Here is a 20,996-nt window from a genome sequence, read left to right on the forward strand (position 1 = left end):
TGTCGTTAAGGTTACCCGTGATTACTATGTATCACTTGTAATTCTAATATATCACAGCTGCCAGGTATGCTGCGATCACGACCCAGCTAAACGATCCTGGACCTCCATAAGTATTCTCATCGTTATTCCAAAATATCATTCAACTTCATGCCAGTATCAAGGATGAACTACCAAAGCGCTCAATTGTCTCCAAGGTCTGCTTGACGTTCACCAAATTCAGCTCGCTTGAGGCTCGCTCGGAGTAATTGCCTAAAGGAAATGCTCAAAAAGCACTTTCGGAGCGCTTTGTGGACTTCCCTACCACCTGCACGCGATCATCGATGGCGGCCCAAAAAGCCTCATATGACTCCAAAATATCCAAAGATATCAGGCGTTTTATGAGTCGGAGAAAAACGCCAGCGGAAGTGCTTCCTATTCATTTGGCGTCCCGTTTGCAGGCCGAACTTCTATGTCACATAAGCACATAAAGTCATTACCGTAGGCTTCATTTCCCTTTTGCTACTCCCTAAACCCTCTCTACCATCAAGCCATGCTTGCGGGCGTTTTGTTGCTCGCTCTGCCCTTCTGCAGCGCAAAGTCGGCGTCCAGTTTTGCAGGATCAACACTTGTTGCATCTTATCCTCCCCCTGGTGCCACCAACACTGCCATTGATTCTTACTTCCCAGATGCATCGCAAGTTGGTTACGCAGGTCCAACGCCTAGTCTGTTATAATACTGATTCCAGTCTATACCTGTGTTTTAATCAATTTTTTTTAAGCTGGTGCTGAACCTGAGGCTATTGCCACTGCTATTCCCTTCTCTAAGGTCGAAAGCGCATTTCCCTTGTCAAGACCCAATTCGGCAAACGGCGCCGACATTACTTTCAATGTAATGCGTCGCTGGGGCAACTTGTCGCCCATGTACTCCGTGGAGTCATTTGGTCTTCCTGATGCGTCTCCCGTCATCCCAGAAGGATGCGGTCTCAACGCAGTGCATCTCTTGATGCGCCACGGTGCTCGCTATCCAACCTCTGACTCCGGACCCTCAAAATTCGCCGCTGCAATACATTCTGCTGCATCGAAAAATGGCTTCAATGTCACAGGTGATTTGAAATTCCTCGCAACCTGGACATATAAGCTGGGCGCGGAGATTTTGACACCCTTCGGCCGCGAAGCGCTGTATGTTCGATCTCCTTCACGATATTTCTCCTGATGTTCACCTCCATCAGCTTCAGCAACGGGGTTGCCTTCCGCTATAGATACGGCGAGTTACTCAATGCCTTCACAGAACTCCCAGTCTTCCGTACTACTTCTGAAGGTTTGCGAGCATTTAACGTTTGCTTCACAATCAGCTCTGATGATTTGTTTGTGGCGTATAGATCGCATGGTGGATTCTGCGTGAGCAATTCGTTCATCTTTCAGCGTGTGTTGCATCTGAGAACGCTACCTGCAGCCTGAACTTTGCTGCAGGCTTTTTCGAGGTCAGAACTTACCAGACCGACTACCACCAGGAGATCATCATCGAGGCGGACAACTTCAACAATACCCTTGCTCCTTACAATGTGTGCCCCAACTCCAATACGGAAGATATCGGTTACTTCGGTAGCACTCAGGCTAGTAACTGGGCAAATGTCTATCTCCAAGACGCTCGAATGCGCTTGCAGTCAATGATCCAAGGATTCAATTTTACCGTCTCAGACTTGGTTGATATGCAGCAGATGTGCGCCTACGAGGTAATTACATCATCTATAAAATCTTTGTGTATTTCTGACATCCCGCAGACTGTAGCCCTCGGTTATTCCAAGTTTTGTGACCTCTTCACTGAGGAAGAATGGGAGGGATTCGAGTATTACGTTGGTATGTTCTCTCAAATGATACTTGCTGAGTTTGGCAGTGATGCGTATTTGCAGATCTTGGTGAGCACATTGAGTGATAAACATGCAGCCCGAGCGACCACTCACTCCATCTTAAACAAGATTTCTGGTACAGCGATGGACCAGGTAATCCAACAGCAGCAGCACAGGGCCTTGGCTATGTCCAAGAGCTAGTGGCACGCCTCACTCAAACTCCCATCACGATGTGGAACAGCAGTACCAACAGCACTCTCGACTCGAGCAACATCACATTCCCTCTTGATCAACCCATATATGTGGATGCTACCCACGACTCAGTCATTGCCAGCAGTATGTTACCGCTTCCTTCTTTGACAAGACCGTACTGACACAGCTCAGTCATCACTGCCCTGAACTTCACCAGTCTAGCTGCAACTGGTCCCCTGCCGACCGACCATATCCCTCCTAATCGTGTACGCAGTCTTATAAACCATTGTTCACCTCGATTTCTGACTAGTCATCAGTCTTATATTGCTAGCCAGATTGCACCTTTTGCCAGCCAGCTTGTCGCCCAGGTTCTCAGCTGCCCAGCCTTGGAGGAGCCCACACACATCCGGTTCATTCTGAATGATGGAGTGGTGCCATTGACGGGTATCCATGGCTGCACGGAAGATTCGAACGGTCTATGCGCGCTGCCCAGTTTCATCAGCGGAATGCACGAACGAATTGGGCAAATTAACTTTGCGTATGATTGCTTCGCCAATTACACCATGCCCAACCCTGACAACATAGTTGATGGGAGATACCCTAGTTAAAAGGACATTCGGGTTGTGTGAAGTACATTGTAAGCTTAGGCTTACCTTGTGCACGTGCAGCACGCGTCGCATCGACCTTCTGCATTTGGTCCGTTGATTGCTGCTCACCTTATATACACTCTCATATCGATGTATCTGATCTCTTACCTTACTGCCGGATCCACACGCTCATCACTGCTCATCAACGTTACTCTTATTGGATCGTCCAACGTTTTATCATCCGACGTGGACGTTTCCATACATTTGCATGATAATCAAGTCGACCCCTGGAAAGCTTCGCCGCGGAACCTCACGACCCCTTGTCCCTTGCAATGACCATTTCCTCCATTTTCCACGCTGTCTACGGATTAATACACGTGAGCGAGAACCACATGGCACGGAGTTAAGATTAAAGTTATGCATCATGCCAAGTTTGGCATTGCGAGATCTGATCATACCCCTACCGTTACTTCAAGCTTCAAAGCTTGCTGGTTTCCCAAAATTCACCCTTTGTAGCTCTCCTCAATGCTTGGGACTCGTGAGCCCCTCGTTGCCGACCCTGCATATTCTCACTATATTTTTATCATCGAATAGGTCTGGAACACTTGGATGAGGCTTACCGAGTTGTTACGGTTGTTACCGCCAGCAGGTAAACTTTGTCACTTTGATCGATCGACGGTTTTTGTCTCACTTGATTCCCTAATTTAGGAAATGTAATTTCCAAAATGTGCGGTCTTCGCTGCTGTCCAAGAACGAAAAAAGAAATCCCGAAATGTGGCCAGCACAATTTAAGGTGGTGGATGGGTGAGCCCAAAAAGTTATACATTTATTTTCTTTCCGCGCCTTCTTGGACAACTCAACTAGCATGGCGGCGCACCCGCAGGCCAGTGCGCCTCTCGACTTCGGGGAAAGGTTGGGCCTCGCCTTCATCGTAGAAGCGGCAACACTATCAGTACTGGCTATTACAAGTCTTCTGGCATACATTACTGTAGGTATATCCAGTCTCCAAAGCTCAACGACTTACCCCAAGTTTCACTAGTATAGCGCTGTCACAATTCGATTGGGTGCCACCCGCAGATGGTCAACGGACACTCATATTCATTATTACTTTCTCAATTTAATGTTTTTTGACTTCATTCAAGCAATCGGTGAGGCCATCTGTTTCTGGACACTGCGGTGCCGCAGTCTCTGATAGTGTTTCAGGGGGGATGTTTGACATCACATGGATCGACGCTGCTGTGGGTTCACACTTTGTATGACCACCCAATAATACTGAATTTAGTCTGCAGCAAGTATACCCTGGTACGATCTGCACTGTGCAAGGTATTACCCTTCTTGAAGTAGGACCTTGGCACACCCATTCACATGCACCACAGGAGCCTTCAAGCACGTGGGGAATACGGGAGCAGCTTTCAGGCAAGTCTGATACATTATTTAGTATTTTCTCTAGAATGCTAACCAGTTGCCAAAACAGCACGATAGTAACTCACATCCCACCTGGAAACGTCTCCCGTGCTAATCAGCTTATGCAGGCTATCGCGTTACACACGATGCAGGTGCTTGTATTGAAGTGGGATACCCCTCCAAAAGCAGGGCTACTTGGCTCAGCCATCATATGGGTAACTGTTGGCCTGATGGTCGGAATACCAAATGCGGTGGTTGATAATTTCTATGGACCCACTGGGCACTGTACGTCCGCAATGTGGGTATTTCATCCGTGTGGCTAATTAATTTTGCATTGGACAGGGTGCTGGATTGAACGTAACAACTTCCAACGAATGGGTCTTCAATACCTGTGGATGTGGATTGCAGCCTTCATCACCATCGTTGTTTACATATTCCTTGCTCTTGTGGTCAAACGGGTTATCATCGTTGATGGACATAGAATTCGTTGGATTTCGGCTGAGGCTCGCAGTCGTACGCCCTCCGATGGTTCTGACCCCCGACCATCACGAGACGAAGGAACTATCGCGTTGCGAATGCTCTTGTGAGTTGGCTATGGCCCAGAGTCAGCAAACCCTCTTAATCTTTACCTTTCCAGCTATCCTGCTGTCTACATTATTACGGTAGGTAGAAAATGCTCATTAGCTGGATACTCTCTGACTTTTCAGCAGGTATTGCCTATCACCGCCGCTCGCTTCACGCAATTTCACAGCAACGATGTACCATGGCCGGTGACGGCTTGGGCAGACACCCTCCTTCTTTTATCGGGATTTTTCAACACGATCCTATATACGCTGACGCGCCCAAAACTCCTTCCGCATTCACGACCCTCACGGGTTGTTCTACCATCCATAGGCTCAAACCAGCACCTCGGTAGGACGAATCGGTTTTACAACCACAAACACTATCCTTTTGATATAAAAATTGAAGAAGAAGAAGGGGACCTAGCCCCTATGAGTTTTGAGCTCGGGCGACCTCAGCGCTCCTCGTCCGAGTTGCGCTTTGCTCACCCTACGAAATCAAATCTCGAGCAATGACCGGTGTCTTGTATTTTTATGGGATGTGATCCCGTCAGTGCTGTGTGCTACTTCATGCATGCTTATCCTTTACTTGCCAGTGGGATACGACAGTGCACAGTCCAGATTCCGTCTTTTTATTGGAGCACATCGACTCTAGCATTACACTAAGAATATCGTATCCTTAGTGTTGTATTACAACGGGACCTGTCTGTGGGCGTATGATGTAGTTGGAATCCAATAGGAATCTAGCCATTTCATCCAGTGTGGTGGCGGTGTACTTGCTAAGTGTGTGCGGACTTCACACAAGTACTTGGACTGAACGGTCTCCACAACCACTTCAACACAGACATTAAGTCATGGGGTTAAGTCAGTCGACACCCAAGGTCACCGCTCATGATCGAGCGATTCTCGAGTGCGTGGGCTTTCGTGACTTCTCAACCAAACGGTAACGCCCAACAAGTGCATCCGTTCCTTAGTCTTAAACTCCAACGCGATAAGCTAAAGCAATATCAGAAGAAGGTTTGACTACAGAATCGCTCGTCGAGATGCTGCGTCCATTATTCTTTAATACAGATACAAGTCGTGCTCGACCGGGAGCATGAAATTGCCAAAGTACATCTCGCTACCGGTCAGAAAGACCGTGCCGTCATAGCCCTCCGTAGGCGCAAGTATCAGCAGAGCTTACTGCTCAAGACCGACAGTCAATTGGAGAACTTGGAGCAATTAGTCCGTCTCATTCATAACTCCCAGACGCATGCTGAAATTCTATGATGACCTTTTAGGTGTCAACCATCGAGTTTTCTTTGGTCGAGGTTTCTGTCCTTCATGGTCTCAAGCAAGGCAATGAAGTTCTTCAAGAAATTCATCGTGAGATGAGCATCGAGAGTGTTGAGAAGCTCATGGACGAGACACAAGAAGCGAGAGAGTATCAACGAGTATGTTATTTTCCGTGCTCCTCGAGCTGTGCTGAGGATGGTGAACAGGAAATTGGTGATTTGCTAGCAAACCGATTAACACATGATGAGGAGGGCGCCGTACAGGCGGAGCTCCAAGCATTACAAGCGGAAGCGGTCAGTGCGAGCTGTCGGACATCATTTTACGTTTCTCACTTCGTGGTACCTAGCTTGGACAAGCAGAGCCCGAAGTGCCTGTGGAGTTGCCATCCCCGCCAAGTTCGTTGCCACTTGTTTCAGCAGGTCAGGGCAGTTCACGATTGTCAGACGGCCGCGATCCTGATTTCTCTCTAGAAGTCCAGCCAGTGCCCCTAGCGACCAGGAGAGAGCGAGTTGCCGTGCCTGGTTAACGAAAACTAGCACGCATTAATGTTCTTAACCATGGACATTTCATTCCGGTATTATCCATACCCGACCTTTTCCCAAACATCTACAGATACTTTCGACACTACAGTAGGATGGCATGATAATGATACAGATATTAGACAATAGAGCAACAACTGTCTGTCTACTACCAAGCGTCAAAGTTTCCAAACCCTATTTTCCGTTTCTTCTTGGCGTCGTCACCGATATCATTGGTCTGTACGCCAGGTGTTGCTTGATCCAACGGCCTCTTGATGCCTAAATACTTCCCCACTCCAGCACCTGCAGAACCCCCACCAAATGCCGAGTCCCCGGTGCCGACTTTGACCCCGAACCAATTAATGTCATCCCCTTGAGTCTTTTCAGGCACTTTCTTGGAATCATCCTGTGCTTCTGCACGCCGAGCAAGTTTTCTTGCAAGTCGTGCCTTGTGAACTTCGAAGGGATCCTGATGTCTAGAAGAGGAGGGAATGAACACAGGTCTGAGCAAAGAAGCTATTTACACACATAATAACTTCCGTTATCCGAACAGGCTTCGCCGGGCGTTCTGTTCCATCCTTGCGAGGAAGTTTCTCTAGAGCATCGAGGACGTCGTCTCCCCCAACTAACTTGCCGAAGACAGTGTGCTTGTTGTCGAGGTTCGGTGTAGCTCTGAACGTGATGTAAAATTGCGATCTATGGTGGCACCAGTCAGTGAAAGAGAAAACACGGGCAAACCAGCAGACGGACCCATTCGTGCCAGCGCCCTTGTTGGCCATGGCGATGACACCACGACTATCATGTTTTGCAGCACCTCTCATGTCATACTCGTCTCGGAAAGGAGTACCCCAGTGGGACTCCCCACCAGAGCCTGTACCAGTTGGGTCACCCGTTTGCACCTACAGTAGTGAGTATCCAATCTTACGAGATGATGAAAGATTAAGTACCATGAATCCAGGAACAAGTCTGTGGAAGAGGCAGTCGTCGTACTTGCCTGCTTTCGCAAGCATGAGGAAGTTGTAACAAGTTTTTGGTGCCTATGAGGGAGCGTGAACTACGTCAATGAAAGCATAGCGCACACAGCACTGACCTTGTCGCAATACAACTCCAGGTTTAGCGAACCACCCAAACTGGTTACGACTCGGACATATGCTCTTCGTTTACCGACGTCTTTTTCTTTCCCCTTACCCTTAGGAGGATTCGACATTTCTTCAAACATCAGTTCTTCCTAAGGCCACTATCAACAAAAATTATAATCATCACTGGTTCTCTTTACGCACCTCATCCCACAGTAGTTGTGAATTTTGTGTCTGAGGATCCACAGACGTTGAAGTCAAGGATGCACCAGATGCACCGCTAGAATACGGAGAAATGTTCCCTGTCATAATACTCAGGCTGTATGCTGTGGGGGAAAACAGTGAAGCTCACATGGGACAGCGGCTTTAGATTTCACATCAGAGATTGCTTTAACGGCTGGTTTGGGCTTTTCTTGCTCCTTCTTTGCGACAGCGGTAGCACCAGTATTGATTGTAGACGAGGCTGGGAGACCATGGGGATTTTGCAATGTGATGACGTCTTCCCTGCAAAAGTAATATTTAGTTCAGGATGGTGATGGAAGACCCGTCTACAAACTTCTTAAATTTAGTGTCTTCGAGGAGATCTTTACCGCCTTTGATACTTTCTGCAAGGAAAACATTTCCTGTGGTCGCAATTGCTACGATATGTGAGTGCTCGCTAAACGGCTTGAATGAAATTGGATCGTGGATTTCGCCAGATGGTTTGCGCGAATAGTGAAGTGTTATAAGGTCACTAGGGGCGAGGGGCTCTTTTGTAATGGGATGTGTATTGTTATGCTGCCTTTGAACAAAAGCGTAAGACAAACGTCACCTTGTAGGAAGAGAGTATAACTTGCTTTAGCCAAGGGATAATGTTGACGAGGTCAAACACGAAGCCCGTCCCATCCGCGTTGCGGGCGCATACTGGATGATTAAATGACTGGAAAGAAAGCGCACAGCAGTCGAATGGCGTTTGTGCTCGAGGATGTGGTACTTGGAGCTTTCTGTGCAAAACATGAGAGGAAACGATGATTTAGACGCAAAAAGGACTTACGCTTTGTACCCAGACGATGCAGAATGCTGTCCGAATTCGCCAGCGTGTTCAGCGTGCGTGATATAGAGTTTGTTAGAGTTCCCGTGGCCCATGTTGTGGTTGGATTGAGACCTGTGCAATGACCTTCAAGCGTCCGAGAGTCAAGCTTCCAAATCTAATAAGCGCAAACAAGATAAATGAGAAGGTCTTCATTTCTTCGTCCTTTCACAGCTTACGGATGCTGCGCCATGCTACCACAAAATCGAGGCGAACTACCGCCGTGCTTGATTTCCTTGCCCCGACTGCGTTCGGATACCGTCTCGGTAGCTCCAAGGTGCAACCACAACGTTCAGTGACGAAACCTTCCACCAGACACAACACGGAGAAACTCGCAGAATTCCCAGTTTCCGTACGCACGCAAAGCCCAGCAATTCTTTGTCAGAGCATCAAGCAACGTATCAGCTTATTGAGCCAACCAGGCGTTGCTGCTGTATCTGACCCAGATATAAACTTCTTCGACGAAAAGGTTGTCGAGCTTCGCCTCTCTCTGAAGGCTGGTGACATCGCGCGAGTGGGAGAGCTATGGTCGCAGTTGGAAGATAGGAAGTTGCTGCGACTCCTAGGTCGAGAGCTGCGTGGCTTTTCCGAGCGCGCTGCTCGGCTGTGCCCTACGGACAGCACTGAGGCTTGGGACGCAGACGGGAGGAGCGTCATCGAGGACATAGCGGTTGCTGCTGCTTGTGAGGGTGCAGTCAATGCCCTCACGGCTTGTATGATCACACATATCAAGAGAGGCGACTCGCAGGCAGCCCTTGACCTATACAGACGTTTTCTGGCCCACTCCAGCAACCAGTCCGCGTCTGAGCCTCTACCGTCCACACTAGGAGAAGATGTTGATGACGCGAATGGGCTAGCTCTCAATATTCTAGGCGATCAGCTATCCCACCAACCCAGTTTTTCACTCGTCCTTGCGGCAATAGCTGCACACGCACTCGAAGATTCATTCGAGGGCGCACTGAAGATAATGCTCGAAAATCCTGTCCGCGTAAATCAGTCCACCCAGAAGGAGTTCATGGCTTCTTTCGATGACATCTCGTTCCGGGAAAAAGTGCAAAGTTATGTCCGTCGCCTCGACATCGCAAGACTCATCTCTCGTCACCACTCACTCAGCACTCATATCACAAATCTCGCGGGCAATCAAGATCTTTCACGGATCGAGAAGTTATACCGCGCTATCATCGACGGTTTGTATGGTTCAGAGCCATATCTCGCTGCCCATGATTCCCAGAAGTCCAGCCAGAAACCTGTCGTGGTCCAAGAGATCAATTGGGCAGCATTCTTAACGGGGTTCTTGCGGTGCCACCGTCGGGATCTGGCGGAGAAGCTTTGGCATGACATGGTTAAACATGGCATCCAGCCTGGTGTCATCACTTGGACAGCGCTCTTGGATGGGTTTGATAGCATGGGGGAAGCTGATGCCGCTTCCACCAGTTGGGATAACATGATTTCCCAAGGCATTCGACCAGGGATTTTGACATATCGTGCTGTCATTTCGACATTGTTCAATGCTCGGAAGCCAGATGACGCTATCGAGAAATTTGCGGAATTCAAGCAAGGGCTGGCCAATGGTTCATTGCCAGACACTGAGGACGCACTGTCCGTGTACAATACAGTGCTGCACGGTCTTCTCAATAACGGACGGCCGGGTGACGCCGATGCGTTGCTGCAGAACCTACGGCAGAAGGGCCCAAAGCCCGACATCGTTTCCTACAATACCTTCCTGCGACACCATGGTCGCAGAGGTGAATTTCGTGCGGTCTCGGTGTTGCTTGAATGTCTCCGAGAAGATGGGCTGACTGGCGATGCATTCACGTTCTCTTCCGTGCTTTCTGCTCTTCTTAAAGTTGGGCGTACCGACGCCACGGACCTGGTACTGAGTTTGATGAAGAAGCAAAATGTGGAGCCCAACGTCGCTGTATTCAGCGCAATCATAGACCAACAGCTCCGGGAACCCTCGGAGCAAGGTCTCAGGACAGCAATGGAGCTGCTTCAGAAGATGGAGACGAATCCGGATGCCCAACCCAATGACGTGACATACACAGGTGTGCTTGCATCCTTGCACCGCCGGGTATGGCCCGACACCGCTCTAGCCGAGGAGTGCAAGAGATACGTCCTGAAAAGGATGAAGGAGCGGAATATCCGATCCAATCGGGTGACCTACCACATATTGATCAAAGCGTGTTTGGAGAACCCAGAAGCGGAAGGATTGCGAGGGGCATTGGGTTACTACAGGGAGATGGCAAACCGGAAGGTCCCAATGAATTATGATACATGGTATATCCTACTACATGGGCTGATTTCGAGGGAGGAATGGGCGGTTGCAGACGAGATGGTAGAAGACCTCCTGAGGTACATCAAACCGGCTGGGGCATTGGAGAGCTTGGTTGGTAGAATTCAACGACGGACAGCTTGGAGGATGAAGTTAGGGCCAAAGGCTTATGTCTGACGTAGTACTAGAATATACCTATATGCCTTGCTCATCGCGAGAAGAAGGACCATGCTAAAGGTTTCTCGCCCATGAAAAACGACTTGCCGAGACCGATACGCGTGTAGCGATCGTACACTGCAGGATGCATCTGTTAGTAGAGACAGACATGATGCGTTGTAATGTACATACACCAATAACTACATCTCCTGCCAAAGTACTTGCCTACCCATGGCAGTAGTAATACGAGTGCGAGCTGCTGAAGCTCTTCTAAACTCTCGTTCCACTCTTTCTGGGCTAAACGGTAGTCTTCATCAGAGTCATATGACAAGTCAGATGAGGAGTCTAGAGAAGGGTCCGAGCGCGGCATATGGCAAATGTGCAGCCTTTAGTCTGGCTGAGGAGTACTAGTTCGGTTCTTGTAGTAGGTGTCAGTAAGTAGTCTAACAGAATAGTCTCCAAATGAAGTAGTTCAGTGTTTGCCAACTTTGATGTGGCGCTAGTACACATTGTACGTTTTCAATACACTTTTTAGGCATTGGCAGACGAAACTCCACCGCATACTCCTCTTTCCTACCATCATCAGTCCATGCATTATGATGGAAGTTACTCCTCCGTCCTCCCGACATAGACTGGTCGGGCAACCACTTCTCTACGCTATCTCCTTGTTCGCTAGCTTGGGCGTTTTCTTGGTACGCTATATACCACGGGTCGCACGAGACGTTAAACTAATCTTTGGTGCTACTTTCTAGTTCGGATATGACCAGGGGTTCGTGACACGTCTCTCTCGTTGACTTACTAGCTACTGAGTCCAGGGGCAGCGTCATGTCCGGTATCATTACTGGACCCTATTTCAAGCAGTTTTTCAATTCGCCTGGTCCAATTGAGGTTGGTACAATGGTCGCAGTTCTCGAGCTTGGAGCCCTCGGTATGTTTTTTATATACTTCCAGTTTGGGTTGTTCAATAATATTCCACAGCCACATCAATTGCTGCTGGTCGCATCGGCGACGTCATTGGGCGGAAGGGAACGCTCTTCATCGGGGCCATTGTCTTCACCGTCGGCGGTGCGGTTCAGACATTCACCACAGGGTTCTACGTCATGATCATTGGCCGGGTGATAAGCGGCTGTGGAGTCGGACTCTTGTCGTAGGTCCTCGATTTAAAATTTTCGTGAAATGCTCAGCGCGTTTTTTAGTACAATCGTTCCCATATATCAAAGCGAAATTTCTCCTCCCAATCATGTAGGTCTCAACCTTCATACGTTTCATGGTTACTAATTTTGTTTGCAGAGAGGCGCTCTTGCGTGTATGGAATTTACGTGTAATGTTTTCGGCTATGCATCTTCCGTTGTAAGTCGTCTTTATCTGTGGTAGAGCTGGCGAGCTGACGTTCCCATAGTGGACAGACTACTTCTGCTCATTCATCGGGTCCGATCTTTCTTGGCGCATACCCCTTTTTCTGCAATGTGTCATTGGAAGCATTCTCGCTGCAGGAAGCCTTATTATGCCTGAGAGTCCTCGGTATGCCGTCTCTCACTGTCAAGGTGACATGCACTGAACCTATTCAGGTGGTTGATTGACACCGACCAAGATGCTGCTGGGATGCGTGTCATCGTGGATCTGCATGGAGGAGACCCTAATGACAGCTCTCGCTCAAGCCGAATTTCAAGAAATCAAGGACAAAGTCATTTATGAGGTGCGCTAATGTTCGCTGCGATAATCACCATTTTACATTCAACAATCGCAGCGCGAACTTGGGGAAGGCCGCTCGTATGCTGTGATGTGGAGGAAGTACAAACGACGCGTATTACTTGCCATGTCTTCGCAGGCGTTTGCTCAACTGGTAAGCCTTTTGCTCATTTACGGATATCATCCCGTCATGAACCCGTCTTTTCCAGAATGGAATTAATGGTAACGTAGCTATTTTTGTACGGCTTTCATGAAACTAATGGCTTGAAAACAATCATCAGTGATTTCTTACTACGCTCGTACGCATTTTATTTTACAACGAAGCGATCTTTGACTGATATGGACAATGTTTAGCATCTGTTTTCGAAGGTATGTGTGCACGTATATTTTTCTCAGCAAAAACTCATTGAAACGCAGAGGCCGGATGGCTTGGCCGCGATGCTGTGCTGATGACGGGCATCAATGCCATCATTTACGTCTTGAGTACTTTGCCCCCGTGAGTTGCAGCATCAACGGTCTTGTTAGGAATGCTCAACACTCCCATAGCTGGTACCTCGTAGACCGTTGGGGTCGTCGCGTCATTTTGCTTTCTGGTGCCGTTATCGTTGGTCGCCCTTTCTGATTAACAGACCTCAATATGCTCATCGATATACAGATGGGCATTGCCCTGGGCTTCACTGGCTGGTGGATGTACATTGATGTACCAGCTACTCCAAAGGCTGTGGTGGCTTGTGTTATTGTCTTCAATGCTGCATTCGGCTACAGGTATGCTGTTCTCGCACATTTCTGTGCCTTTGGATTGATAGTGTCTCAGTTGGGGCCCTATTCCATGGCTCTACCCCCCCGAGGTGATATTCTTCCAGCAATAGCTCTAATGCCATGCTAAACTTGTTTCAGATTATGCCCCTCACATTCCGTTCGAAAGGTGTATCTATATCGACTGCTACCAATTGGTGAGCACGAGGCATCTGCCACACGTTATTAACTGATGTCATTAGGGCATTCAATTTTATCGTCGGAGAGACGACCCCATACCTCCAAGAAGTCATTACCTGGCGACTATACCCTATGCATGGGTTCTATTGCGCATGCAGTTTCATTCTCGTTTATTTCTGTAGGTGGATGATCTTGAATATGGTCTCCCTACTCACGTTGAATGTAGTGTATCCCGAGACTAAAGGCGTTCCTCTCGAGGAGATGGATGCTGTTTTCGGAGAAGGTAAAGTATCTCCAATCTCCTTCAGTCGTACGGTATTGATCGTGTACTCGCAGAGGAGAGGCTGGATTATGAGTCCGAGCGGGCATCTCTGATGTCCAATACCCGCAGCCCTTCGATGCGTTCTGGCTCTCGACCCAAAATTGCTACAGAACGCGGCTGGGTCAGCCGGCTACTCTATCGTAACGACAGGAGCACATACCAGCCCATTGGTGAGGGCGAGGAATAGGAACTCGCGAGGATTGAAGGTGACCACGCGGAGGCGCAAGAAGAAGATTTACATTATGCGAGGGAGCAGCTCTCACCTCCCTCTTCTTTACCCACGTCCCCTTGTGCTGCTGCGGTTGCCAAATGAAGTGCTGTTTAATTGCGAGACGGTATGCTGGTATCGCATGCGGCGGCGTTGCGTTTCTGACAACCTATCTCATTTATCACAGCAGCAGTTAGGCCTTTCAATCCTCATGATACGCCACGTACTAGCTCACAGTTACGACTTCACTTCTTTGACACCCATCTATGTATCTTACTTTTTCGTCAAAATTGTACTTCCGATCACAACATGATTTTTGTTTTCGCTATATATCGCTCTCAGGTTGTGTCACGTGTCCACATGAGTTTTCCTTCTTCTGCAGTCGTGGTGCTATATCGCAGCTGGGCGCGTCAGTCAGTCTGCAGGAAGCATGCGCTGCTTCGCTATATGAGCCATAGCTCGGAGGTGCATGCCAAAGAGCAATCATACGCGAAAAGCACGGGGCATGCTCCACAGGACGTTGTAACCTTCGAGTCCCTTGGAGTGCGCACACCAATTGCGGCGTCTCTTCGTGCTGCATTCCCCCATGTTCAGCAACCCACGACAATGCAGCGCAAGCTGATATCCGGAGTGGTGGGTAAACAGGATATCCTCTTGCAGGACTTCACGGGTACTGGAAAGTGCGTACTCTACATCCTTTACCGAACGCTGTGACTCTAAACAACGTCTTTCAAGGTCATTCGGATTGCTACTCGGACTTTTGAGCAAACCAAGGATATCTAGATACGATCCGGAAAAGGGAAAGGACAATGCAACAAAAGGCATTACGACTCTCCTGATCGTCCCCCACCGTGACCTCGCCTACCAATTTTTGCACTGGTTACACCACATGCTAACGTCTGCCGGTGAACCTGCTCCATACTCGCTCGCTTCGATTGCACAGGTGCTAGTGCGCGGCTCACCACCGGAAAACCTCAAAAACTCATCTCCTCGGATCCTTGAGGCGATCGTGAACCCATCGTCGTCTGGAATATCCGTGCTCCGAGAATATCCTCCGCATATACTCATTGCCACGCCAACTGCGCTTATAGACGTACTTCACAAGGAGCCCGAAGTACTTCAGTTGTCCACGTTAACGACTGTCGTCGTTGATGAGGTGGACTCGCTTCTACAAGTGGTGCCCCAGAAAGGCTCAAAGCATGCCAGAGAAAAAGCGGAGCGGTTAAATGAAAAACACCCTCCTATTTTGAAGACTGTACTGGATGTACTCTATACGAATACGAAAACTAGTAGTTCGCAACTACGAAAGCGTCTTCTGGAGATGAAGCTGGCCCCAATTCATCGGCCGCAGCTTATCATGCTCAGTGCAACGATGCGAAATAGGTTGAGGACAGCTTTCTTTGGCACTTACGGATGGTTCAGAAGCGGGCAAGTGCTCAAGCTTATCAAGGCTTCGTCCAGTTCGCGTGCGGCTCACGGTCTTAACCGCACGATCACACACCATATTCTTGTCGTTTCACAGGATGGTTCTGTGAAAAATATAGCTGGTGCGCGCAAACCACGAGCCCTTGCACCGCCGGACTCCTCTGGGACTGCAAACTCTTATGTGGAGGACGAAGAAGAAGAAGAGTTTATTTTTGATGAAGACGATGAGGCACTGCTCGTTGATGATACTGACACGGGTGGGGAGATTTTACTTTCACATTGTCATTCATTTGCTGATGGTTTGATTTGCAACCAGACATGCTGCAAGCTCCTCCTGTTTTCACTCCAGGGATGCTTGAGGCTGTGGCATCTGCATTCGCTCTGGACGTACCAAACATCGCGCTACTTGTGGTACCTGCAACGACATCCGTCCGACGGGTTATTTTCGAGCTGAATCAACTCGGTGTGAATGCCCACGGTCTGGATCTCGTGGACAATGAGGCCGGTCGCGTACACCTTCTATCTAAGAACAGCGATATTCCGGATGAGAATCCCACATTGCTTGTATCGACCCTCGCAACGACCCGAGGGATCGATTTTCCTGCGCTGACCCACGTTTTTCTCCTTGGACTTCCGGAAGGACGCGCGGGAGACGTTTACCAGCATGTCGCAGGGCGAGTTGGTAGGTTCGGCCGGCAAGGCAAAGTTATCACAGTCTTGGAGGGACGCCGGGAGGATGAAGGAAAGAAAGGCAAGGTTTCGGTCAGGGATGATTCAAGAAAGATGGAGATGACGTTGAAGAAACTTGGCATTCCAGTTACAAAGGTAGAACATTTTGACTGACAGAAGAAGCGCGGGGTAGCGTGCCCGTCGGTACACGTGCTACGGTACATTAGATATTCCTAGGTAAACGGCGTTGTAAACCGTAGTAGTCGGATGAACGTTGGACGAGGCTCGAGCTGGTCTAGGTGAACATGAGGATTGATGTGGCGTACTTGGTTAACGGCGTGGGTTGCTCGGATCGAGTCCAAATAGGTCCATATGGCATGATGTAACCTTGGTGTGAATGAATCCATGAATAGCAGCCTAAGGTGGCTGACTCTCGGATTAGCTAGCGCCGAGGCCAGCCCTGGCCCTTTCTCTACTTCCACTTCAGAAGGTATACCCCGTTATACCCCCCCAAGGTTGTAGTTCGGTGAACAATCTTTTCTTCACTGTCCTTCCTCGTCGTGCTCAACGATGGCGAGAGCACCTCTTGGCTCATACCTTATGTTATGTCTTCTCCTTTTCTCGTCTGTCCTTTTTCAGGTGTCGGCAGCTCAGTCTACGAATGTGACCACTGCAACTAGCGGTACACCTTCTCCAACCGTCTCCGCAAATGTTACAACCTTTTTGACTACTAGCTCCTACACATTGACAACCGTCAGTCACTCAGGGAATATCGCTACCACCATTACCACCGTTCTACCCACCGTATACAATGCAACTAGCACTATACAGGCTTCTGCTGCAAATTCAACCTCCTCCGCCTCACCCACCCCGACTCCCATCATCCTAGCCACTAGAATATCCCCAGCTTTTGGTGTCTTGGGAGCGATCCTCATCATAACAGGGTTACCAAGTGCGTTTTGGGGTCACAAGAATAGATGGTAATTTCTCTCATTTGTGGATCTATCAGTGTCTCACCCATACCATGTAGGACTTCTTTTTTCCTCATTGGTTTCTACACCCTATCATTGGTCTGTTTCGTTCTCATCGTCAAGTTCGGCATTCTTCCCGCGATCAACCCACCGAACAACACACTCCAAGGGATGTTCGTTTTAGCCTCCGCTGTTGCTGGTGTCATGGGCGGCGCGTTCACAATCTTCTTCTGGAAGGCCACCAAATACTTTATTGGCGCGTGGGGAGGTTTCGCATTCGGACTATGGATACAATGCTTCAGAAATGGCGGTCTTATTACCCCTGTTGGGATGAGATGGATCCTGTACATAGGTAAGTCTTTCCTCGTGGCCGACCTTGTTCCCTGCTAATTTACGACTGCGACTCAGCATGCAGCGTGGTTGCCTTTGTCCTCTGCACAATACCCAAGCTACATTGGCACATGCTCCTGGTCGCAACTGCCTTCGTTGGCTCCTCCGCCTTTATGCTCGGCGTAGATTGCTACACGACAGCTGGCTTAAAAGAGGTTTGCATCATCCTCCATAGTAACCTCATTACTCACGTATGACGATAGTTCTACGTCTGGAATTTAGGTTTCACCACCCTCTTCCCCAAGTACGTTAACAACGGCATTGCGTTTCCCGTAACCCAGACAATGGAGATCGAACTTGGACTCATTGGTGCTATCGCTCTTATGGGCGGCGCCGTTCAGCTCCGCATCCTCCGGGTTTTGCAGCGCAAACTTAGGGAAATTGCTGAGGAAGAAAAGAAGCGAGATGAAGAGGCCGAACTAAATGCTTCCGGCAGATTCGCAGAGCTCTCAAAGGAACAGCAGGAATGGGAGCGCGATCATCCATCACTTGGAAAGCATGCCCGGGAGGGCAGTGGCTACTCTGGGACACCCCTGATGAACGACTTCCCGTCCAGGGGTTCTCAGGAGGGGCGGGCTTCGACCTTCACGTTGGTTGGCGGGCGCGGTCGTTACACATCGGGAGTATCCGACTTCATGGCCGCTCCTACCCCTGATGAAGATATTAAGCGGGTTGTACGAGATGTTCAAGCGCCCGGTGTCTTGCCTGCACTTGATCTTGGTCTTGGCATTCAACAGGATGTCCCTTCTGGGTTCATTACTGATAACGATCCTGACAGCAGCGACACTAAACACAGCGATGTGCGGAAAACTGCTATTTCAGCGGAGTTGGAAGATCTCCATCGCAAGGAGGAGCTTCTTGCCGAAATTCAAACCATCAGACGCTCCATCGATGCACTCAGATCGGAGACGCCTGGCCCTGACTCGGACGACTCCCGCTCTCGTCGTATCTCTCTGACCTCTCGTCGCACCCTCAGCTACGACCTTGATAATGCTATTGCCCCACGTCCACACACTCGCCCACCCAGACAGCCAGATCCACGCGGTCGTGTGCACTCCTTGGAACTTTCCAAGCTTATAGATACGCCTCCGCTTGGTGCATCCATTGGCCGTCCTACAAGCGTTCCTCTGCGCGATGATGACTGGGATTCGTATGTTCATGACCGTAAGCTCGTACAACCACCAGCTGGGGTCACTGCACCCATCCCAACGAGCCGTGTATCCACGACGGGATCGCTATCTGCACAACAACGCCTACCTGTCCCGCCAGCTGTCACTGAAGCCCTCTCCCAACGGAAACGCCGTGAGAGCTTGTTGGATCCTGGCGTTGGTCCAGACACAAGCGCGAAAGATACGTCTGATGAGGATGCGCCTATTGCCACGCTTGCAACAGCCCGTGCTCAGACCAGGAAGCCCAAACCATATTTCAACGGCACGATTCCAGCTGTGTTATTATCCTCACAATCTCCTGCAGCTGCTGCACCGCCTCCTCAACGTTATACTCCTGCCATTTTTTCCAGGACGCCATTGTCACCTGAGCCCGAGCGAAGCAACATACCGATCGTCCTCCCTCCCACTCGACCATTGAAGGCTGCGCCTGTTGAGCCCCCCAGCAATGTTCCCATCATCATTCCTCGCGGACAAAGCGCGATGATCGCAGCGCCAGTTGCCAGACCAGCAGAACCTCAGCGTATTGCAACGTTTGAGGAACTCGAGGAACGACATCGGGAAAAGATGCGGGGCCTTCAAGCTCCACTCACGGAGGCTGCGAAACAAAATGCGGAGGTCGAAGCCGCCAAGCGCCGCTGGGAGCGTTCAAAGGCAGTGGAGCGGGAAGCAGTGAACAGACGGCAGGCTGAGAAGGCCGCAGAGCTTGCACGAGAAGAGAAGGAGAAATTGCGACGCAAGTCTGAGGACGGTCTTGGCAAGACGGGACCCGAGGAGGAGAAGAACCCAGAACGTCGACCCAGGGGCATAAGCGCTGACAAGCTTGCTGCGATGGGCGGTGCCAACAACTCATCGAAACGTCAATCGGTCTTGAGGGTGGAGGATTGGCAGCGACATCAGCAGGATGTAGAGCTTGGAGTTCGCCCCGAACGCCCCGGCGCAAAGCGAGAGTCTCGTGTGATGAAGACCGAGACCAACGCGACTGTTCCATTCCCTGGTCAGAATCGTCCTCGAGACTTGGCGATGGACAGACGTCGCTCTACTGGGTTCCCTCGTGATCCTCCAAGTTGAGTGGGCTGAGATGGTGTTAGATGTCAGGTGCAGGCGCAGCACGTCACTCGTTTTCCTAAACCACATTGGACATTCGGCTTCATGATGGACATATTTTTCCACCTGTCGTTTCATTAGGGTCTTCACATGTCTCTCCCCTGCCTGCTGCAAGTTCGACATTAATATTGGTTTCTTATCGTCAATCCACTTTCTTGCATTATGTAGGACTATTGTAATACATATCGCACGACGTGCGTATGTTTTGTAGGTAGCTGCATACAATTCATGGGGTATCTGAAATTGGCTGACCGCGGGGTTTGAAATATGCGTTGGGGCGATTGTGTTCTGACAACTTCATAAATGGAGCTCTAGCTGGTCGACCCCCATAGAACAGGCCCACCATGGCCATGCGTCGTTCCAATACCGCACCCCAGCCTTTAGAGTATCATGTTCGACCTCCTCTCGCTAGGGCCAAGTCTACCATAGATGGCTTCGCTCCTCGCTTACATCAATCAGCGGCAACCGCATCCTCCCAGTATAGGTTTAGCGCTTCTTTGACGGCCGCCTCCCCGCTTGCCTCGCCTCGTGATAGAGAGGACCCGTTCAGCCTCGCGGGGTTCTTCCCGGCTTCATATTTGGTATCTCCGGAAAGAGAGGGGGAACGTTGGGAGTGGTTACGACAAGAACAGCCTGAGCGATTTGGGGATGATGAAGTGCAATCCTTAGAGGATAATGATGGGTCATTGCCTCGTACTCCGGGACCCGTCATATTCGCACGGGCGGCAGAATATGACATAGAGGAGACTATCAAGGGAGAAGATAAAATGGGCGTGTTATCAGTACTTAGTAAGTCCGTTTTTAACCAATGAAGTATGGGGAAGTTGATTGAATGATATCAAAAGATAATATTGACTATGGGGAGGATGAAGTTGTTGATCACGAGTCACTTTACCTTGCACTGAGCAAGCTACGTCAAGTTGAAAATTCTACTGCAGGGGGACAAGAAGAAATGAAATGGTGGTGGCCTGTAAAATTGGCATTACATGCGATGTCTAGTATAGTTTAGTTTAAAATGTCAATATTTTTATTTTTATTTAATAATTCTCACGGGTAACACGTGTTTGGTATTGTTTTTTTCGCACGTCTTAGTTAAAGTCTTGTAGTGAAGCTCAATTTTCCCACCTCTTCCTCACGGATTCCCACAGCTGGCTACCAACACATCGTTATCCCTGGCGG

General features: G+C 49.5%; 10 protein-coding genes across 10 annotated transcripts; 8 read left to right on the forward strand and 2 right to left on the reverse strand.

Annotated features, from left to right (window-relative positions):
- Nucleotides 1-319: 319 nt before the first annotated feature.
- Nucleotides 320-2,943, forward strand: EDB91DRAFT_1110149 (histidine phosphatase superfamily). Its single transcript, XM_041317676.1, is given in 12 exon segments — nt 320-350; nt 361-416; nt 529-701; nt 758-1,157; nt 1,208-1,296; nt 1,358-1,376; nt 1,432-1,711; nt 1,760-1,835; nt 1,889-1,894; nt 1,955-2,161; nt 2,210-2,283; nt 2,335-2,943. 10 exon segments carry the CDS (start codon nt 530-532, stop codon nt 2,623-2,625), a joined length of 1,614 nt encoding a protein of 537 aa, XP_041181464.1. The 5' UTR covers nt 320-350; nt 361-416; nt 529; the 3' UTR covers nt 2,626-2,943.
- Nucleotides 2,944-3,322: 379 nt separating this feature from the next.
- On the forward strand, nt 3,323-5,362 carry EDB91DRAFT_770404 (uncharacterized protein). Its single transcript, XM_041328347.1, has 9 exons — nt 3,323-3,592; nt 3,644-3,752; nt 3,808-3,842; nt 3,894-3,927; nt 3,981-4,020; nt 4,079-4,293; nt 4,351-4,591; nt 4,646-4,670; nt 4,719-5,362. The coding sequence occupies exons 1-9, from the start codon at nt 3,470-3,472 to the stop codon at nt 5,082-5,084; spliced, it is 1,188 nt and encodes a 395-aa protein (XP_041181465.1). The 5' UTR covers nt 3,323-3,469; the 3' UTR covers nt 5,085-5,362.
- On the forward strand, nt 5,358-6,603 carry EDB91DRAFT_770552 (Snf7-domain-containing protein). Its single transcript, XM_041328348.1, has 6 exons — nt 5,358-5,478; nt 5,543-5,585; nt 5,640-5,792; nt 5,849-6,001; nt 6,050-6,136; nt 6,190-6,603. Exons 1-6 carry the CDS (start codon nt 5,423-5,425, stop codon nt 6,367-6,369), a joined length of 672 nt encoding a protein of 223 aa, XP_041181466.1. The 5' UTR covers nt 5,358-5,422; the 3' UTR covers nt 6,370-6,603.
- EDB91DRAFT_1309086 (peptidylprolyl isomerase-like protein 2) lies at nt 6,422-8,562 on the reverse strand (the record flags this gene model as incomplete). Its single annotated transcript, XM_041325075.1, has 10 exons — nt 6,422-6,837; nt 6,890-7,057; nt 7,112-7,260; nt 7,309-7,398; nt 7,452-7,589; nt 7,642-7,739; nt 7,790-7,941; nt 7,994-8,214; nt 8,270-8,420; nt 8,471-8,562. The coding sequence occupies 10 exons, from the start codon at nt 8,560-8,562 to the stop codon at nt 6,531-6,533; spliced, it is 1,566 nt and encodes a 521-aa protein (XP_041181467.1). The 3' UTR covers nt 6,422-6,530.
- Nucleotides 8,563-8,656: 94 nt separating this feature from the next.
- EDB91DRAFT_1110194 (uncharacterized protein) lies at nt 8,657-11,421 on the forward strand. Its single transcript, XM_041317677.1, has 3 exons — nt 8,657-10,917; nt 10,974-11,072; nt 11,127-11,421. The coding sequence occupies exons 1-2, from the start codon at nt 8,688-8,690 to the stop codon at nt 11,060-11,062; spliced, it is 2,319 nt and encodes a 772-aa protein (XP_041181468.1). The 5' UTR covers nt 8,657-8,687; the 3' UTR covers nt 11,063-11,072; nt 11,127-11,421.
- EDB91DRAFT_769964 (uncharacterized protein) lies at nt 11,023-11,429 on the reverse strand. The gene has a single exon (XM_041328346.1). It carries the CDS (start codon nt 11,302-11,304, stop codon nt 11,089-11,091), a length of 216 nt encoding a protein of 71 aa, XP_041181469.1. The 5' UTR covers nt 11,305-11,429; the 3' UTR covers nt 11,023-11,088.
- On the forward strand, nt 11,416-14,417 carry EDB91DRAFT_1110201 (general substrate transporter). The gene is made up of 18 exons (XM_041317678.1): nt 11,416-11,626; nt 11,687-11,703; nt 11,756-11,862; nt 11,913-12,081; nt 12,131-12,176; nt 12,225-12,284; nt 12,334-12,455; nt 12,503-12,540; nt 12,581-12,630; nt 12,682-12,810; nt 13,043-13,119; nt 13,170-13,227; nt 13,279-13,388; nt 13,438-13,471; nt 13,521-13,576; nt 13,622-13,737; nt 13,786-13,842; nt 13,896-14,417. The coding sequence occupies exons 1-18, from the start codon at nt 11,531-11,533 to the stop codon at nt 14,066-14,068; spliced, it is 1,515 nt and encodes a 504-aa protein (XP_041181470.1). The 5' UTR covers nt 11,416-11,530; the 3' UTR covers nt 14,069-14,417.
- A 32-nt stretch (nt 14,418-14,449) lies between these two features.
- EDB91DRAFT_1217860 (P-loop containing nucleoside triphosphate hydrolase protein) lies at nt 14,450-16,575 on the forward strand (the record flags this gene model as incomplete). The annotated part of the gene is made up of 3 exons (XM_041320859.1): nt 14,450-14,769; nt 14,825-15,771; nt 15,831-16,575. The coding sequence occupies 3 exons, from the start codon at nt 14,450-14,452 to the stop codon at nt 16,355-16,357; spliced, it is 1,794 nt and encodes a 597-aa protein (XP_041181471.1). The 3' UTR covers nt 16,358-16,575.
- Nucleotides 16,576-20,066, forward strand: EDB91DRAFT_1110207 (uncharacterized protein). Its single transcript, XM_041317679.1, has 4 exons — nt 16,576-17,163; nt 17,214-17,506; nt 17,563-17,699; nt 17,748-20,066. Exons 1-4 carry the CDS (start codon nt 16,754-16,756, stop codon nt 19,779-19,781), a joined length of 2,874 nt encoding a protein of 957 aa, XP_041181472.1. The 5' UTR covers nt 16,576-16,753; the 3' UTR covers nt 19,782-20,066.
- EDB91DRAFT_1110209 (uncharacterized protein) lies at nt 20,067-20,853 on the forward strand. Its single transcript, XM_041317680.1, has 2 exons — nt 20,067-20,606; nt 20,663-20,853. The coding sequence occupies exons 1-2, from the start codon at nt 20,162-20,164 to the stop codon at nt 20,824-20,826; spliced, it is 609 nt and encodes a 202-aa protein (XP_041181473.1). The 5' UTR covers nt 20,067-20,161; the 3' UTR covers nt 20,827-20,853.
- Nucleotides 20,854-20,996: the final 143 nt, after the last annotated feature.

The sequence above is a fragment of the Suillus paluster genome (genome assembly GCF_016628075.1).
Source record: "Suillus paluster strain FC165 chromosome Unknown EDB91scaffold_7, whole genome shotgun sequence".
Classification (NCBI taxonomy): domain Eukaryota; kingdom Fungi; phylum Basidiomycota; class Agaricomycetes; order Boletales; family Suillaceae; genus Suillus; species Suillus paluster.

Bases quoted from the DNA above. Each gene is read 5' to 3' on its own strand.
- EDB91DRAFT_1110149 (XM_041317676.1), top strand. From the start codon at position 530: ATGCTTGCGGGCGTTTTGTTGCTCGCTCTGCCCTTCTGCAGCGCAAAG. The intron at 702-757 runs GTCTGTTATAAT...ATTTTTTTTAAG, and splicing joins TTACGCAGGTCCAACGCCTA to CTGGTGCTGAACCTGAGGCT. The intron at 2,162-2,209 runs GTATGTTACCGC...GACACAGCTCAG, and splicing joins CGACTCAGTCATTGCCAGCA to TCATCACTGCCCTGAACTTC.
- EDB91DRAFT_770404 (XM_041328347.1), top strand. From the start codon at position 3,470: ATGGCGGCGCACCCGCAGGCCAGTGCGCCTCTCGACTTCGGGGAAAGG. The intron at 3,593-3,643 runs GTAGGTATATCC...AAGTTTCACTAG, and splicing joins GTCTTCTGGCATACATTACT to TATAGCGCTGTCACAATTCG. The intron at 3,843-3,893 runs GTGGGTTCACAC...TTTAGTCTGCAG, and splicing joins TCACATGGATCGACGCTGCT to CAAGTATACCCTGGTACGAT.
- EDB91DRAFT_770552 (XM_041328348.1), top strand. From the start codon at position 5,423: ATGGGGTTAAGTCAGTCGACACCCAAGGTCACCGCTCATGATCGAGCG. The intron at 5,479-5,542 runs GTGCGTGGGCTT...TCCGTTCCTTAG, and splicing joins CATGATCGAGCGATTCTCGA to TCTTAAACTCCAACGCGATA. The intron at 5,793-5,848 runs GTCCGTCTCATT...ATGACCTTTTAG, and splicing joins TGGAGAACTTGGAGCAATTA to GTGTCAACCATCGAGTTTTC.
- EDB91DRAFT_1110194 (XM_041317677.1), top strand. From the start codon at position 8,688: ATGCTGCGCCATGCTACCACAAAATCGAGGCGAACTACCGCCGTGCTT. The intron at 10,918-10,973 runs CTTGGAGGATGA...ACTAGAATATAC, and splicing joins TAGAATTCAACGACGGACAG to CTATATGCCTTGCTCATCGC.
- EDB91DRAFT_769964 (XM_041328346.1), bottom strand. From the start codon at position 11,304: ATGCCGCGCTCGGACCCTTCTCTAGACTCCTCATCTGACTTGTCATAT.
- EDB91DRAFT_1110201 (XM_041317678.1), top strand. From the start codon at position 11,531: ATGATGGAAGTTACTCCTCCGTCCTCCCGACATAGACTGGTCGGGCAA. The intron at 12,541-12,580 runs GTGTCATCGTGG...CCCTAATGACAG, and splicing joins CCAAGATGCTGCTGGGATGC to CTCTCGCTCAAGCCGAATTT. The intron at 13,843-13,895 runs GTAAAGTATCTC...GTGTACTCGCAG, and splicing joins GGATGCTGTTTTCGGAGAAG to AGGAGAGGCTGGATTATGAG.
- EDB91DRAFT_1110207 (XM_041317679.1), top strand. From the start codon at position 16,754: ATGGCGAGAGCACCTCTTGGCTCATACCTTATGTTATGTCTTCTCCTT. The intron at 17,164-17,213 runs GTAATTTCTCTC...CATACCATGTAG, and splicing joins TGGGGTCACAAGAATAGATG to GACTTCTTTTTTCCTCATTG. The intron at 17,507-17,562 runs GTAAGTCTTTCC...ACTGCGACTCAG, and splicing joins GAGATGGATCCTGTACATAG to CATGCAGCGTGGTTGCCTTT.
- EDB91DRAFT_1110209 (XM_041317680.1), top strand. From the start codon at position 20,162: ATGGCCATGCGTCGTTCCAATACCGCACCCCAGCCTTTAGAGTATCAT. The intron at 20,607-20,662 runs GTAAGTCCGTTT...TGATATCAAAAG, and splicing joins GGGCGTGTTATCAGTACTTA to ATAATATTGACTATGGGGAG.